Here is a 12,444-nt window from a genome sequence, read left to right on the forward strand (position 1 = left end):
GAATTAAATTAGCTTTAACCAAAAGGCATTATTTCTGCATATCCACTGTAGGCAAAAAAAAAACAAAAACAGATGGAATCTGTCAGATTCATATTGAAAAATTCATGGCCATAGCAGGTTGGAATCCAGTACTACTTTTGAATACTGAAAACACAAAGTCACTTCAATTTATACTTAATTTTCAAATTAGTTAAGCTTTTGTAACAAGGCAATTCTATAGTGATATTGTTTGCTTTGTGGCTAAGCTGACGTGACTTAAAACATGTCAATAAGGTCTCCTGCTTCTTTCCTCACATCTATCATCACCTCTTATGTGCTTTGCCGATATGAGATTTAGCTAAAGTGTCATTTACACCTTCTTAAAAATAATCTTTTCAAAAACGTAGAATTTGCCTAAACTCAAGTGAATGTTGAAGTTTGCCCCATCATTACCCAAAATTGCATGCAGAGCAACTCTATTCTCTGTAATAGCTCATTCCGACATTAATAATATTGCCGGCTTTAAGCTTAGACTAACACAATTTTAAATGCGTCACTAAAATTTTTGACTTGTTTCTTATATACCCAACATCTATCATATTTGTGTGGATGTATTTCGTTCAAAATAAAATAAAATTGTGTGGATGTGGATTTGGCGAATGTCACAATTAATTATAAAAAACTTTTGAGGGTATATAAATAAATACTTAAATTTATATAAAATTGAATACGTAAACACATACATTCTACATGGTATAATAAATATAAGATATCACATAAGACAAAAATTACCATATAAAACACCATATAATTTTAAAAATTCATTTATTTTTAAACTTTGTACCTAGTCAAATGAGGCAGAACTTAGATATTTACGTACAACATATGAGATGAAAATAAAATGAACCACCCCTGAGAGGCCATGCATGGATCTCTTCAGCGCCATTTTCGCTTTCTATTGTTCAAAGAAATGGATTAAACAAAATTATGTAGAATTACAGAGAGCAACAAAAATGCGATACATGATTGGTGAATTTTGCTAGCTATCCATAAACACAGAACAAAAAATTTCACTTTTCCGCTCAAAGAATTATTTCGGGTCAATTTCATGCCCCTCCTTGACCCGCACCCAATTCTTGTATGATTTTTTGTATTGGAGCATTTTTTGCTCGATCTCGTTGCATACAAAAACCCCAAGTGAAAAAAGAATTTATATTTTTTTTGATTTTTTTGGGGGCGGGGCCTAGGTTTTGAATGACATTGTAGATTGTAATTATTTATTTTACAATTTGGGGAGGTGGGTTTGATTTGTCGAGTTTTTGATTCGATTATTGACGAAGAAGAGTTATTGATTTATTTTTTTTGGATTTATGAGTGTTTGATTTCACTGTAATTAAGTTTTTTGCATGAAAATTGGAGATGGGTCACAAAGATTTGTTGTGATTAAGACATTTGGAAGTGGAAATATTGTTTTTTTTGAAGACCCATATAGAGTTGGGAGGTTAAATGCAGATTTTTTTTTGATCTTTTTGTGTGCCCTTTAGGAGAATTGAGGGTTTGTGGGGTTTATCTAGAATCATTAATGAAAGACAATTTCTACTTCTTTGATGCTGATTCAAGGGCAAATGGGTGTGAGAGGAGTAGTTCATTTCTTTGTGTTCTTTTTTATGCTTTTGGTAGCAGCACTTGGAAGCAAGGACTCAGAAGAGCATTTACTTGACAATCTCATCAACTCTCCTGATATTAACAGGGACATGGTACCACACTTTTTAATTGTCTTTTTCAAATGTTTCTTTGAAGAAAATTTTGAGTTACTTAATTGAACATTACTTGATCCCTTACCTTCGACGAATATGTAGTTATAGGAGTTTGTGGAATGGTTTCATGCTGCCACACAGTTAGTGTCGATTAATCAGAGAAACTACTCTTCGTTGATGATAGAACAACCTATGCTTGATATCATTTCTGTATCAACTAAGTGTCATTTGTGCTGTTCTTTGTCCCACTACCTTTTCTTTTCTTGATAAACAAAAGCTTATATTCTTTTTTTGTTTTTCTTTGATTTGCGACGAGTTTTATGTTCTTGTTTCTATTAACATAGTGAAAAGAAAATTGAGTTTGCATTAAAGATTGGACCTGAATATTTGCCCACTTATTGATATCTTCAATACCAAAGCAGAAACACTTTGCAAAAAGTGCCATAACGAAATATAATTTATCTCCACCCTATGATTTATAATTGAGCAAGAGAACCCCAAAGTAAAGCCTTCAAAGATGAAATTGAAAATCAATCAGGCTGAACAATTCCCCTTTAAAAATTTAGCCTTCGTCTTTCTTTTTGATCAGTTTTATATCACTCTAGCCTTTTCAATGGCGTTCTTTCATGTCTTTACTTCATTCAAAATTAAAAAATACCTCCACCTATGACTCTCCTGAAATTAATTATTGTGAGATGTTAATACTAATTTTATATGTACATGTTTGAGAATGAGCATTCATGAGAAAGTTTGATTAAATCTTCTCTTGCAGGTTGAGCTATTGTGGTTGAACTGTAGGATAGAGTTAACAAGTGCTAATGACGCTGTTGATCTTGAGTATTATGTCGCGGAGGAAGATTCAAGTGTGAGAGGTGAAGTCCTCCTTAGAAGTAGCTCAGAAAACCATAACCATATCGGTGACTTGCATCCGCTTGTTAAGCAAGCCCTTTTAGGTTGTTTGAGGGAAAAAAATCTCTTGTTTCTTATATGTGGAGAGAAGGGCTCACCAAATTGGTATGCCGGGTGTGTGGAGTTTCTCTCCTCCTGGCACGGAGCTCCTAAACGACGCAAATTGAAAGCTGCACCTAAGCCTCCTCCTGCCCCTCCTAATTCAAAGCCAGCTAAATCACGAGATCACAAAAACTCAAAAAAGAAATCTGCAGCTAAAGACAGTAAGAAAAAAAACACGGTTGGAGTTCCTATTATAGCGGCTGCTGCCGCCACATCCATTCTCATAACACTTCTGTGCATATGCTGTTGTTGTAAGTGCTGTAGGAGATCCAAAAAGGGGTTGAATGATGAGAGGCCTCTTCTTAGCTTAAGCTCGAGTGACTATTCATCACACAAATCATATGCTTTAGGATCTTCATTCAATAATACTGGAAATCATTCATTCAATAACAATCCCAATGATGATTCTAAAATTGAGATTCGAAGGACGGGACCAGCTGGAATGCTTCCGCTGAAACCACCCCCTGGTAGGGCGGTTCCTATTGAAGCTCCTGCCCCACCTGCACCTCCGCCTCCTGCAAAGACAACAACTCCTGCACCTGCTGCACCACCTCCACCACCAGTAAAGCCTTCATCTGTTGGCCCAAGTCCGTCTACACCTGGACCTCCTCCTCCACCACCTATGATGCCTGGTCCTCGAGCACCACCTCGGCCACCTTCCACGGGCTTGAAGCCACCTCGACGTTCGCTTCTTGGACCAAATGCATCCACAAGTGCTTCAACTGAGGAAGAAGATACTGATGCCAAAGCTAAGCTTAAGCCTTTCTTCTGGGATAAGGTTCAAGCCAACACTGACCAATCAATGGTTTGGCATCATGTCAAGGCAGGATCTTTCCAGTAAGTCTATCTTTTCTTGCGTTATGCAGCTTTAAATCATTTTAATTTAGGAAGGAGTTCAATAGGCAATGAATATCCTTTAACAGGTTTGATGAAGAGCAGATAGAGACTCTATTTGGATTTACCTCTGGTGAAAAAAAGAAGAATGGGTCAAAGAAAGACTCCCAAGATGCTTCCAATCTATATATTCAAATTATTGACCAGAAGAAGGCACAAAATTTATCTATTCTTCTTAAAGCCTTAAACGTGACAACTGAAGAAGTTTGTGATGCACTGAAAGAAGGTGATCATCTGTTCCTTTTTTCACTCCTTCAATGCTTAAATGTCAAAGAACTGCTAAAAAGAATGTCTTCTTTAGCACTATATTGAATTATGACCCATGTTGTACCTTATTGACTACAGATTCCCTAATTCAGAGAACTGAATGATTACCTAGAGGTTTCTATGATCTTTTGCAATGATTAACATATAAATAATGTTTGCATGCAATTGCTTCAGCACACTTTTAACTGAAGGAAAAAAAATCTGTGAAAGATTGAAACAAAAATAAATTAAAAAGGAAGTGGAGGAAGAGGAGTTGCGCAAGACTCGTCTGCACATTCACTTTTCACGTGTTTTAAGATCATTGGGCAATATTTCTGTTTTTGTTCTTGCTGGTTATCTTGTTATTCAAGGAAAGAATTGTGCTTAGCTGATTGTCGATTTTCCATCTCCTTCCTGCCAATCATTGAAATTTCTTGAAGGTCCTTAAAGATTTATTTCTAGCTGTATGCCATGCTTCTGTGGTGAACTATTTGCATGCCTTCATTCCATAAACCGATCTTAGCTTTCGGCAGTGGGTGCAGACACAGCCAGGTATATAGACTGCACCCACTCCGAACTTATTAAGGGCAAATCTTGTATCGACCTCTGCTTCATTGTTGATCTTTAAATATTTACTTGCTTTTGTATTCTATTTGTCAGTTCTGAAATTGTTCTTGGAAATTGTTGTTCCAAATGCCTAATTATAGTTGATCTAATGCTTCCTTATTACATAAGTGTTTGCTCTGGTATACTGCCTCTTAAACTAGAATGCCTTAATTCACTATTGCTGAGATTGATTGAACATATTCTAAATGCATCATCACATTAATAATTGATATGAAAGTGTATTCAAATGTGAAACTGAAATACTTGAAACAGTTTCTCATTAGGAGTTAAGAATGTTACTAGTGTTAGCTTATTAGATCGTATCATTGAGGAGGAAACTTTCTCGAAAGTAGGTAAGTTACTTGTGAAGGAAGGAGTTCTAGTATTGATCGGCGTTGGTCAAGTTTGCCTGCACCCCCCCCCCCCTCACACCCACACACATAAGTGCTCTTTGCTTTATTAATTCAACTAGAATTGTGGTATTGCTTTTTCACCTGAAGTCTATGAAATGCTCGACTTTGGTTGACTCCCTTCCGAAGTAAAGTTATGAAATGCATTCAAGTGAAACAATAGATGTTTTTGTGCATTTTATCTAGTTAGAGGACTGGTGTTTGTTTATGTGAGTAATTGTCCTTGAGACACCCTTTAACCTTTCTCTGCATGTACATGTTCTCTAGGAGCAGCTTTACTACTGCAGTGAGCAGTTTTTATCTGCAATATCACATTCAGTTTTGAAACATTGCTGAGAGCCTTACCTTGCAATGGTTACATATTCTAAATTTGATGTCAGAATAAATAAGAAGCAGCAGTTTCGCTTAGGGTAGCATGATCACAATGATAATACTGTCAACATACGGTTTCTATTTGCTGTCAATTGGTAAAGCATTGATGTACTTGTATGTTAATTAGAGTGATATTTCTTGGAAGTGGAATGTCGTGTGTTGTTATTGTTTGCATCTACCGCAAAGCGTGACTAGTGGTTTAAATTTATTCAGGAAATGAGCTTCCTGCTGAACTCATTCAAACTTTGCTAAAGATGGCACCAACTGCTGAGGAAGAACTGAAGCTGAGGATCTACAATGGGGAACTTTCTCGGCTTGGGCAGGCAGAGAGGTTCCTGAAAGCTTTGGTTGAGGTTCCATTTGCATTCAAAAGGCTAGAGACATTGCTTTTCATGTGCACTCTTCAGGATGAGGCATCACTGATTAAAGAATCATTTGCCACCTTGGAGGTGAGACTGTTTTCTTGATTACTATCCACTTTTGGGTTGTAAAGAGTGAAAATCTCCTAACTTGTTTGTGGTTTTCATATTGGAAGAAAGACTGAAATATTCTGGAACTTTTGCTTCCAGTATAAGTCTAAGTGGACTTGTCTGAAGAATCGATGTGTTTATATGGACAGTTCTTTATTGTTGCCTCTGTTTATATGTTCCCAATCAATTTATAAGCAGACAGGATAACCATAACTGACCTCACAACAAGAACTACGCCTCAGTCCCAAACAAGTTGAAGTTGGCTATATGAATCATAACTGACCTTGTTTCCTAAAAATGATCAATAACTGTAATAGCTGAAAAAAGAGTGGGTTGTTATAGGAAAATCTACCTGGGGAAGTGCCCATAGTTATCATATAAAATGCTGATATTAGTAAGAGAAGATTGGGTTTGTGCATCTAAGGCCATAACAGGTGTTGCACTGCTTTTTACTCTGCTTTATTGTGGTTGTTCCCTATTTCTTTTCTCTTCCACTATGTTGAAGTACTAGAATTTTCTAGAATTTTGGAATACCAAATATTTTATTGACTTTCTTGATGGAAAAGTAACAGGAGTATTGTGGAACTTCACTTTGCAATTACTGAAATAAGACCTTCACTTTTAGTCAAGCTTCAATTTAGAAGGTTAACTCGTTTGCTGTAAGCAAGTGTGACTCAATTTATTATATCAAAAGACACTTCATTTTGAGCTAGTGATACATGGTTTTATGCTTATTCTTTATACCTGATGAAAGTTTGATGACATGGTTCTTACCTTATGAAACATAGAGCTATATATGCCGAGTTGGAAATATATAGTGTTTACTTTCCTTGCAACCGGTGTCTTCTTCACATATGTTAACGACATGGTCTGCATATGCTCAATACATATTTTATGCATGAAGGATATTTAACATAGCTTCATGCATGAGCACTAGGCAGAAGCTTCTATCTTTGCGGCATATGTGAAGTAGCTTGTGTTTATATTGTTCTGTTCAGTTTTTTAATATTCCTTTGACATTGGTGTTTCATGCATGCTCTTTCGTTGTCCAGGCTGCTAGCATAGAACTCCGGAATAGTAGGCTGTTTCTCAAGCTCCTTGAGGCTGTTTTGAAAACTGGCAATCGAATGAATGATGGAACGTTTCGTGGTGGTGCACAAGCATTTAAGCTTGACACGCTTCTGAAATTATCAGATGTAAAAGGAATAGACGGGAAAACTACATTGTTGCATTTTGTTGTTCAGGAGATAATCCGCTCAGAAGGTATACGAGCTGCCCGTGCTTCCAGGGATCAACGGAGCTTGTCTAGCATCAAGTCCGATGATCTGCTAGAGGATTTGCCTCAGGATCAGGAAGATCAGTATCGAAATACTGGTTTACAAGTTGTCTCCGGTTTGAGTAGTGATCTTGGAAATGTTAAAAAAGCTGCAATTCTGGATGCAGATAACTTAACGGGCATAGTGTCCAAACTTGGCCATGCACTTATAAAAGCACGCGATTTCCTAAATTCAGAGATGAAGATCATAGATGATGAAGATGGGTTTCACCAGACCATGAAGAACTTTGTGCAGAATGCTGAGGGTGATGTCATGTCATTACTTGAGGAAGAAAAGCGAATAATGGCTCTTGTTAAGAGCACAGGTGATTATTTCCATGGAAATGCTAGGAGGGATGAAGGTTTGCGATTGTTTGTGATTGTTAGGGATTTTCTAGTTATTTTGGATAAGGTATGCAGAGAGGTAAAAAATGCTCCAAGAAAAATAAATAGCACACCAAGGAGGGAAAATGTAACTCTAACAATTTCAGAATCCACCCTTTCACAGCGACCTGATCAATCCGTTCCTTCACCACAACCTGATAAATCCGTCCCTTCAGCACTACCTGATCAGCGTCAGAAGCTTTTCCCGGCTATTGCAGACAGGCGAATTGATGATTTTAGTTCAGACGATGACAGTCCTTAAATATATTTTTCTCAGCAGGTACAAGGTACCTAGCTCTTATTGTTTGTTTCCCTTTTGCTTCCTTCTATCTTACCAAGCTATAGTAGACCTTCTAAGATGTTTAGGTTATGATATCTTCTACCTAGAGTAACTTACTTATTAATTTGTTTTCATGTTATGTTTTGCTTAGGGATCTGAGTACAACAACAACTATGCCTCAATCCCTAGCAAGTTGGGGTCGGCCATTTGGATCTTTTCTGTCCATGTCGCTCCATTTATTCTCGTCTGAGTCTGATAACTGCTTAGGGGTCTCCGTGAACGAAGAAAATGGGATAAAATATTCTTTCATTTTAGAACCCAGGCATGGTAGAACTCGGAAGAGATTGACTCGTTGCTTGGTAGGCTAACTTGAGTGGAGCAGAGACCTGACAAAAGCTACGGTTTCAGAGATGATCTGCTACATGGCTCTGCATCAATGTGTCCCTTCTTGCAGGTCCACTTGTACTTAAAAAGTAGTAGCTAGGATCATTCTTTTTGTTCTTTGTAATTATTTTTTGTCAATTTTGCTGATAATTCTTTGTTCCAATGAGAGTAGCCCTGTGTCATTTATTTATTCGTAGTGTTTACAAGAAAGAAAATGTAGATAGTTTGTTCCGCCACAGATAATTATTTGAATTTGTCTTTTAAAAAGTTCCCCAATTTTTCTTGTCAGTTTCTTTTTAAGCTCAAATTATCAATGGTATGTGAGTTTCATATTTACAGGAATGGAGAAAGAAAACAAAATATACTCATTCAAATGCATGAATTAAAAAAAATAAATTAGATTGCTCATTTGAAATGACCTGGAGTACTTTCTTTTTGTCTTTTTTTTCAAATCTGTTCACAACACTTGATAGTTTATCATTTTTTTTGACTTTATTGGACTAATTGAAGCTATTGATACTGTCATATGAACCTGCTTTGCCGATTGCATCGATAGGTGTAATTTACCATCCAACCGGTAATAATGCCTTTCATATGTTTCTTTTTTGGTTTTGTTGCTTCCACTTCTTTGTTGCCTAGATGAGATATCCGCTTTCCTAGCCACTTTATCAAATCATATATCTAACATATTATCTTCCTCATCCTTATCAAAAAAATCCTCCGCCCAATTCAAGTACGTAAGCATTAGTTGAACTAAATCTTAATGCTAAGGTTCTTGATTGGATTCTTTTTTGCAATCGCACTTTAGGCATATTTATACTCCCTCTATCCATTTTTATTTATTCATGTTTGACTTGGCATATCCCTTAAGAAGCAATAAATAAAGTGATAATTTACTATATCACTCTTATTAATTATAAGTCATCTAAATGCTGGAAAATAAGTAATATTTAATAATAAGGATAAAATATGCAAAGGTGTATTCATAATTTCGAGAGGAAAAATGCACTATTATAAAAATGTGAATTTAAGATATAAATTTTACAAACTTGACCATTAGGTAATTTAAGTGGAAGTTAAAACCGTTTTTTTTAATAGAAAATCTTTTCACTAATTAGTTTTATTATATATAGCAGTGGAAGTTAACCATCTTTTCTGTTCACATCATATTGGAAATCTTTACTCCTTTTTTCTTCCTGTTTTGATTCTCTCTGCAAAAAAAATAAAAATGTTACCTGAAGGTGAACCAGTTCCAGAAAATAAAGAAGAAGAAGAAGGGCAAATGGAGATTGATGGACAGAATGAGAATCAAGATTCAGAACAGGGTGGAAATCAAGAATCCGATGGAAAAATGGAAGAAACAGAGGAGGGAAAAACAGAGGAATTGGATCCAAATGGAGGACGAAAAAGAAAACGCCAAAATGAAGAAAATAGCGACAAAAAGGAAGAAGAAGAAAAAGATAGAAGAGCTGCTGAAAAAGGAAAACAACCAATGCATAAAGAAGGAGGACAATAAGATGAGGAAGAAAATGGCGACGACGAAGATGAAGATGAAGATGAAGATGAAAAAGTAAGCAGAAGAGCTGCTGAAAAAGGAAAACAACTTTTTGATTTTGATGACTGGGGCTGGAAATAGGTTACAATACTAATTTTCAGATTCATTTTAGTATAAACTTTACAGAAGCATTACGATATTTCTGACTAAAAGTTAAGATAGTTGATTTTGTGAGTGAATCTGATGTATGTGCTATTTTTGTTCAACTGATGTTAGGAAACAGCACGGAGATGATCCCCAGATTGCCCGCCGTATTGATCGAGAAATTTTCAACTTGTCTATGCTACTATGGGGACGGAGATAATCGACAAGTATCACTCATTAATTTAGTGTATCATATCTAGGAAGAACCGGTCCCCTCATTTTCACTTTACTTCTACTGATTCTCACTTCAATTCAAAACATTTCATTTTGCATTGTATTGTTATGATTGAATGTTACTCATTAGGATTTTAAACCTACGTACTATAATTTTATGGCAGCCTCTATAATGAATCTAATGTTTCATATTTCACAACTTCTACAAAATTTTGTAAGCTTCAAATTTGGTTTGCTAACTTATCATTATTTTTAATAATGGTGTATGCAAGACAGCTTGCGCACACCTCAATTAATTCACCGTATATGTTTGATGCTTCCACTGATACATATATCCAATAAGTCTATCTATATATCCACTAACCTCTCACAAATGGAAAAAAATAAATCACTTAGCACTTTTAGCCTCTTTGAACATTTGGTCTCTCTATAACTCAGTCAAACTTCATTGACTATAAAGTAAATTGACATTTGGTTAGACTTAATATTGTTATCTTCTAAATATGATTTGATAGTGTAAAAAAATATTTTATACTATCGATATATCAATTTAATAAATTAAAAAGTATATTTTCTATACTAATATTAATTAAGTAATTATCTCATAAGAAGTGTTTTTGCTAAACGTCTCTTATGACTTTATAAGTAGCATACTATTTTAGTCTGTTCATGTGGAGATATGCTTTCGTATTTTTAAAGGTCTCTAACATTGGATATATCAATATAAAATAAAAAAATAAAACTACTAACTACGATTTTACGCAGCCTCCATAATGAATCTACTGCTTCATATTTCACAACTTCTATAAAAAATTTTAAGCTTCATATTTGGTTGCCAACTTATCATATACTTTTCAATAACGGTGACCGCAAGAGAGCTTGCGCGCACCTCAATTCATCATATATGTTTGATACTCCACTAATCCATGTACCCAATAAGTCTATATATCCACTGACCTTTCACCGATGAAAAAGAAAATCAAATTATCATTTTTAACCTCTTTAAACAACTGGTCTCATTATAGTTTAGTCAAACTTCACTGACTACTAAGTTATATTTTGACTTCACCATACTCCCATTGTAAATTGACATTTAAAAATAATCTAAAATTAGACTTTGGGTACATAAAATTTAGTAACCAATTCTTTTTAAAAGATAATTTAGTAACCACCATACTCCCATCTAAATTAGACTTCTGGTACGTGAGATTTAGTAATCAAAAATGTACTCTCTTCGGTCATTTTTACTTATCATGTTTTTCTTTGTACGTCCTTTAAGAAAATATTAACTACTGAATTATCCTTATTTATTCTTTGATATCAATTTAATACTATTCCTTTTTTAACCACATTAATTTTATTATTTAGTGGCGCTTAACCATTCTCTTCATTCACTTCATATTCGAAACGAAAATCTTTACTCCTTTTTTCTTTCTGTTTTGATTTTCTCTGCAAAAACAAAATGTTACCTGAAGGAGAACCAGTTCCTGAAGATGGTCGTAAGAGATTACGTACCAAAGAAGAAGAAGAAGAAGGTCAAAAGGAGCTTTATGGAAGAAATGGAAATCAAGATTCAGAACAGGGAGAAAGAGGAAAGCATGGAAATCAAGAATCTAATGAAACAGAGGAGGGAAAAACAGAGGAATTGGATCCAAGAAAACGCGAAAATGATGAATATGGAGACAAAGAAGAAGAAAGAAGAAGAAGAGCTGCTGAAAAAGGAAAACAACCAATGCATAAAGGAGGAGGACAGTCAGATGAGGAAGAAAATGGTGACGATGAAGAGGAAGAGGAAAAAGGAAGAATAAGAAGAGCTGCTGGAAAAGGAAAACAACCAATGTCTAAACTGGGAATGTCTAAAGGAGCATTAGATCCGGACTATTATGATTATGATTACGATTATCATCAGAATTTGGTAATTTTACGAACCATGTGGGATTTCAAGTGCAAAACTGGGTATTTCCCACATCCACCCTCGTTTAAACTACTCGATTTCATCATGTATTCACTCCCCTATTTGGAAATCTCCAGAGAGAAGTTAGCGAAAAAGATCATAGCATTTAAGAATAATTACAATGATGCTTGGGAACTTGACGGAGATAATCCTGGGTTGGACAGGCCTGTTAATCGAGAAATATTCAACTTGTCTATGCGATTATGGGGTAATCACAAGGAATTTTATCATGACTGGAAATGGAAATAGTTTTCTGCAGTTAGGTTTCATTTTTTTTTTGGACTGAGATAATCCTGAAATGGCACAGCCAGTTGAACGAAATTTTTGACTTCTCTATGCGATCAAGGGGTAATTCCGAACACAATGTTGGCGATGGGATATAGCGTATGATACTAATATTCAGACTCATTATAGTATAAACTTTACAGCAGCATTATAGACTCATTAGAAAAACTTGATTTTGTGAGTTTATCTGATGTATGGGCTATTTTTGTTCAACTGTTTCTCTT

General features: G+C 35.4%; 1 protein-coding gene across 2 annotated transcripts; it reads left to right on the plus strand.

The window, feature by feature from the left end:
- The first annotated feature begins 881 nt into the window (after window positions 1-881).
- On the plus strand, window positions 882-8,396 carry LOC129893358 (formin-like protein 5). Of its 2 annotated transcripts, none has more exons than XM_055968877.1 (6): window positions 882-1,736; window positions 2,509-3,584; window positions 3,671-3,867; window positions 5,489-5,724; window positions 6,798-7,731; window positions 7,876-8,396. In XM_055968877.1, exons 1-5 carry the CDS (start codon window positions 1,587-1,589, stop codon window positions 7,704-7,706), a joined length of 2,568 nt encoding a protein of 855 aa, XP_055824852.1. In that variant the 5' UTR covers window positions 882-1,586; the 3' UTR covers window positions 7,707-7,731; window positions 7,876-8,396. The 2 variants fall into 2 exon arrangements, with proteins under 2 accessions (XP_055824852.1, XP_055824851.1); XM_055968876.1 differs by having other exon boundaries at window positions 6,798-7,724.
- The last annotated feature ends 4,048 nt before the right edge of the window (window positions 8,397-12,444 follow it).

This window comes from Solanum dulcamara, chromosome 6 (assembly GCF_947179165.1).
Source record: "Solanum dulcamara chromosome 6, daSolDulc1.2, whole genome shotgun sequence".
In the NCBI taxonomy this organism is placed as follows: domain Eukaryota; kingdom Viridiplantae; phylum Streptophyta; class Magnoliopsida; order Solanales; family Solanaceae; genus Solanum; species Solanum dulcamara.

Bases quoted from the DNA above. Each gene is read 5' to 3' on its own strand.
- LOC129893358 (XM_055968877.1), top strand. From the start codon at position 1,587: ATGCTGATTCAAGGGCAAATGGGTGTGAGAGGAGTAGTTCATTTCTTT. The intron at 1,737-2,508 runs GTACCACACTTT...CTTCTCTTGCAG, and splicing joins CTGATATTAACAGGGACATG to GTTGAGCTATTGTGGTTGAA. The intron at 3,868-5,488 runs GTGATCATCTGT...AAATTTATTCAG, and splicing joins TTGTGATGCACTGAAAGAAG to GAAATGAGCTTCCTGCTGAA.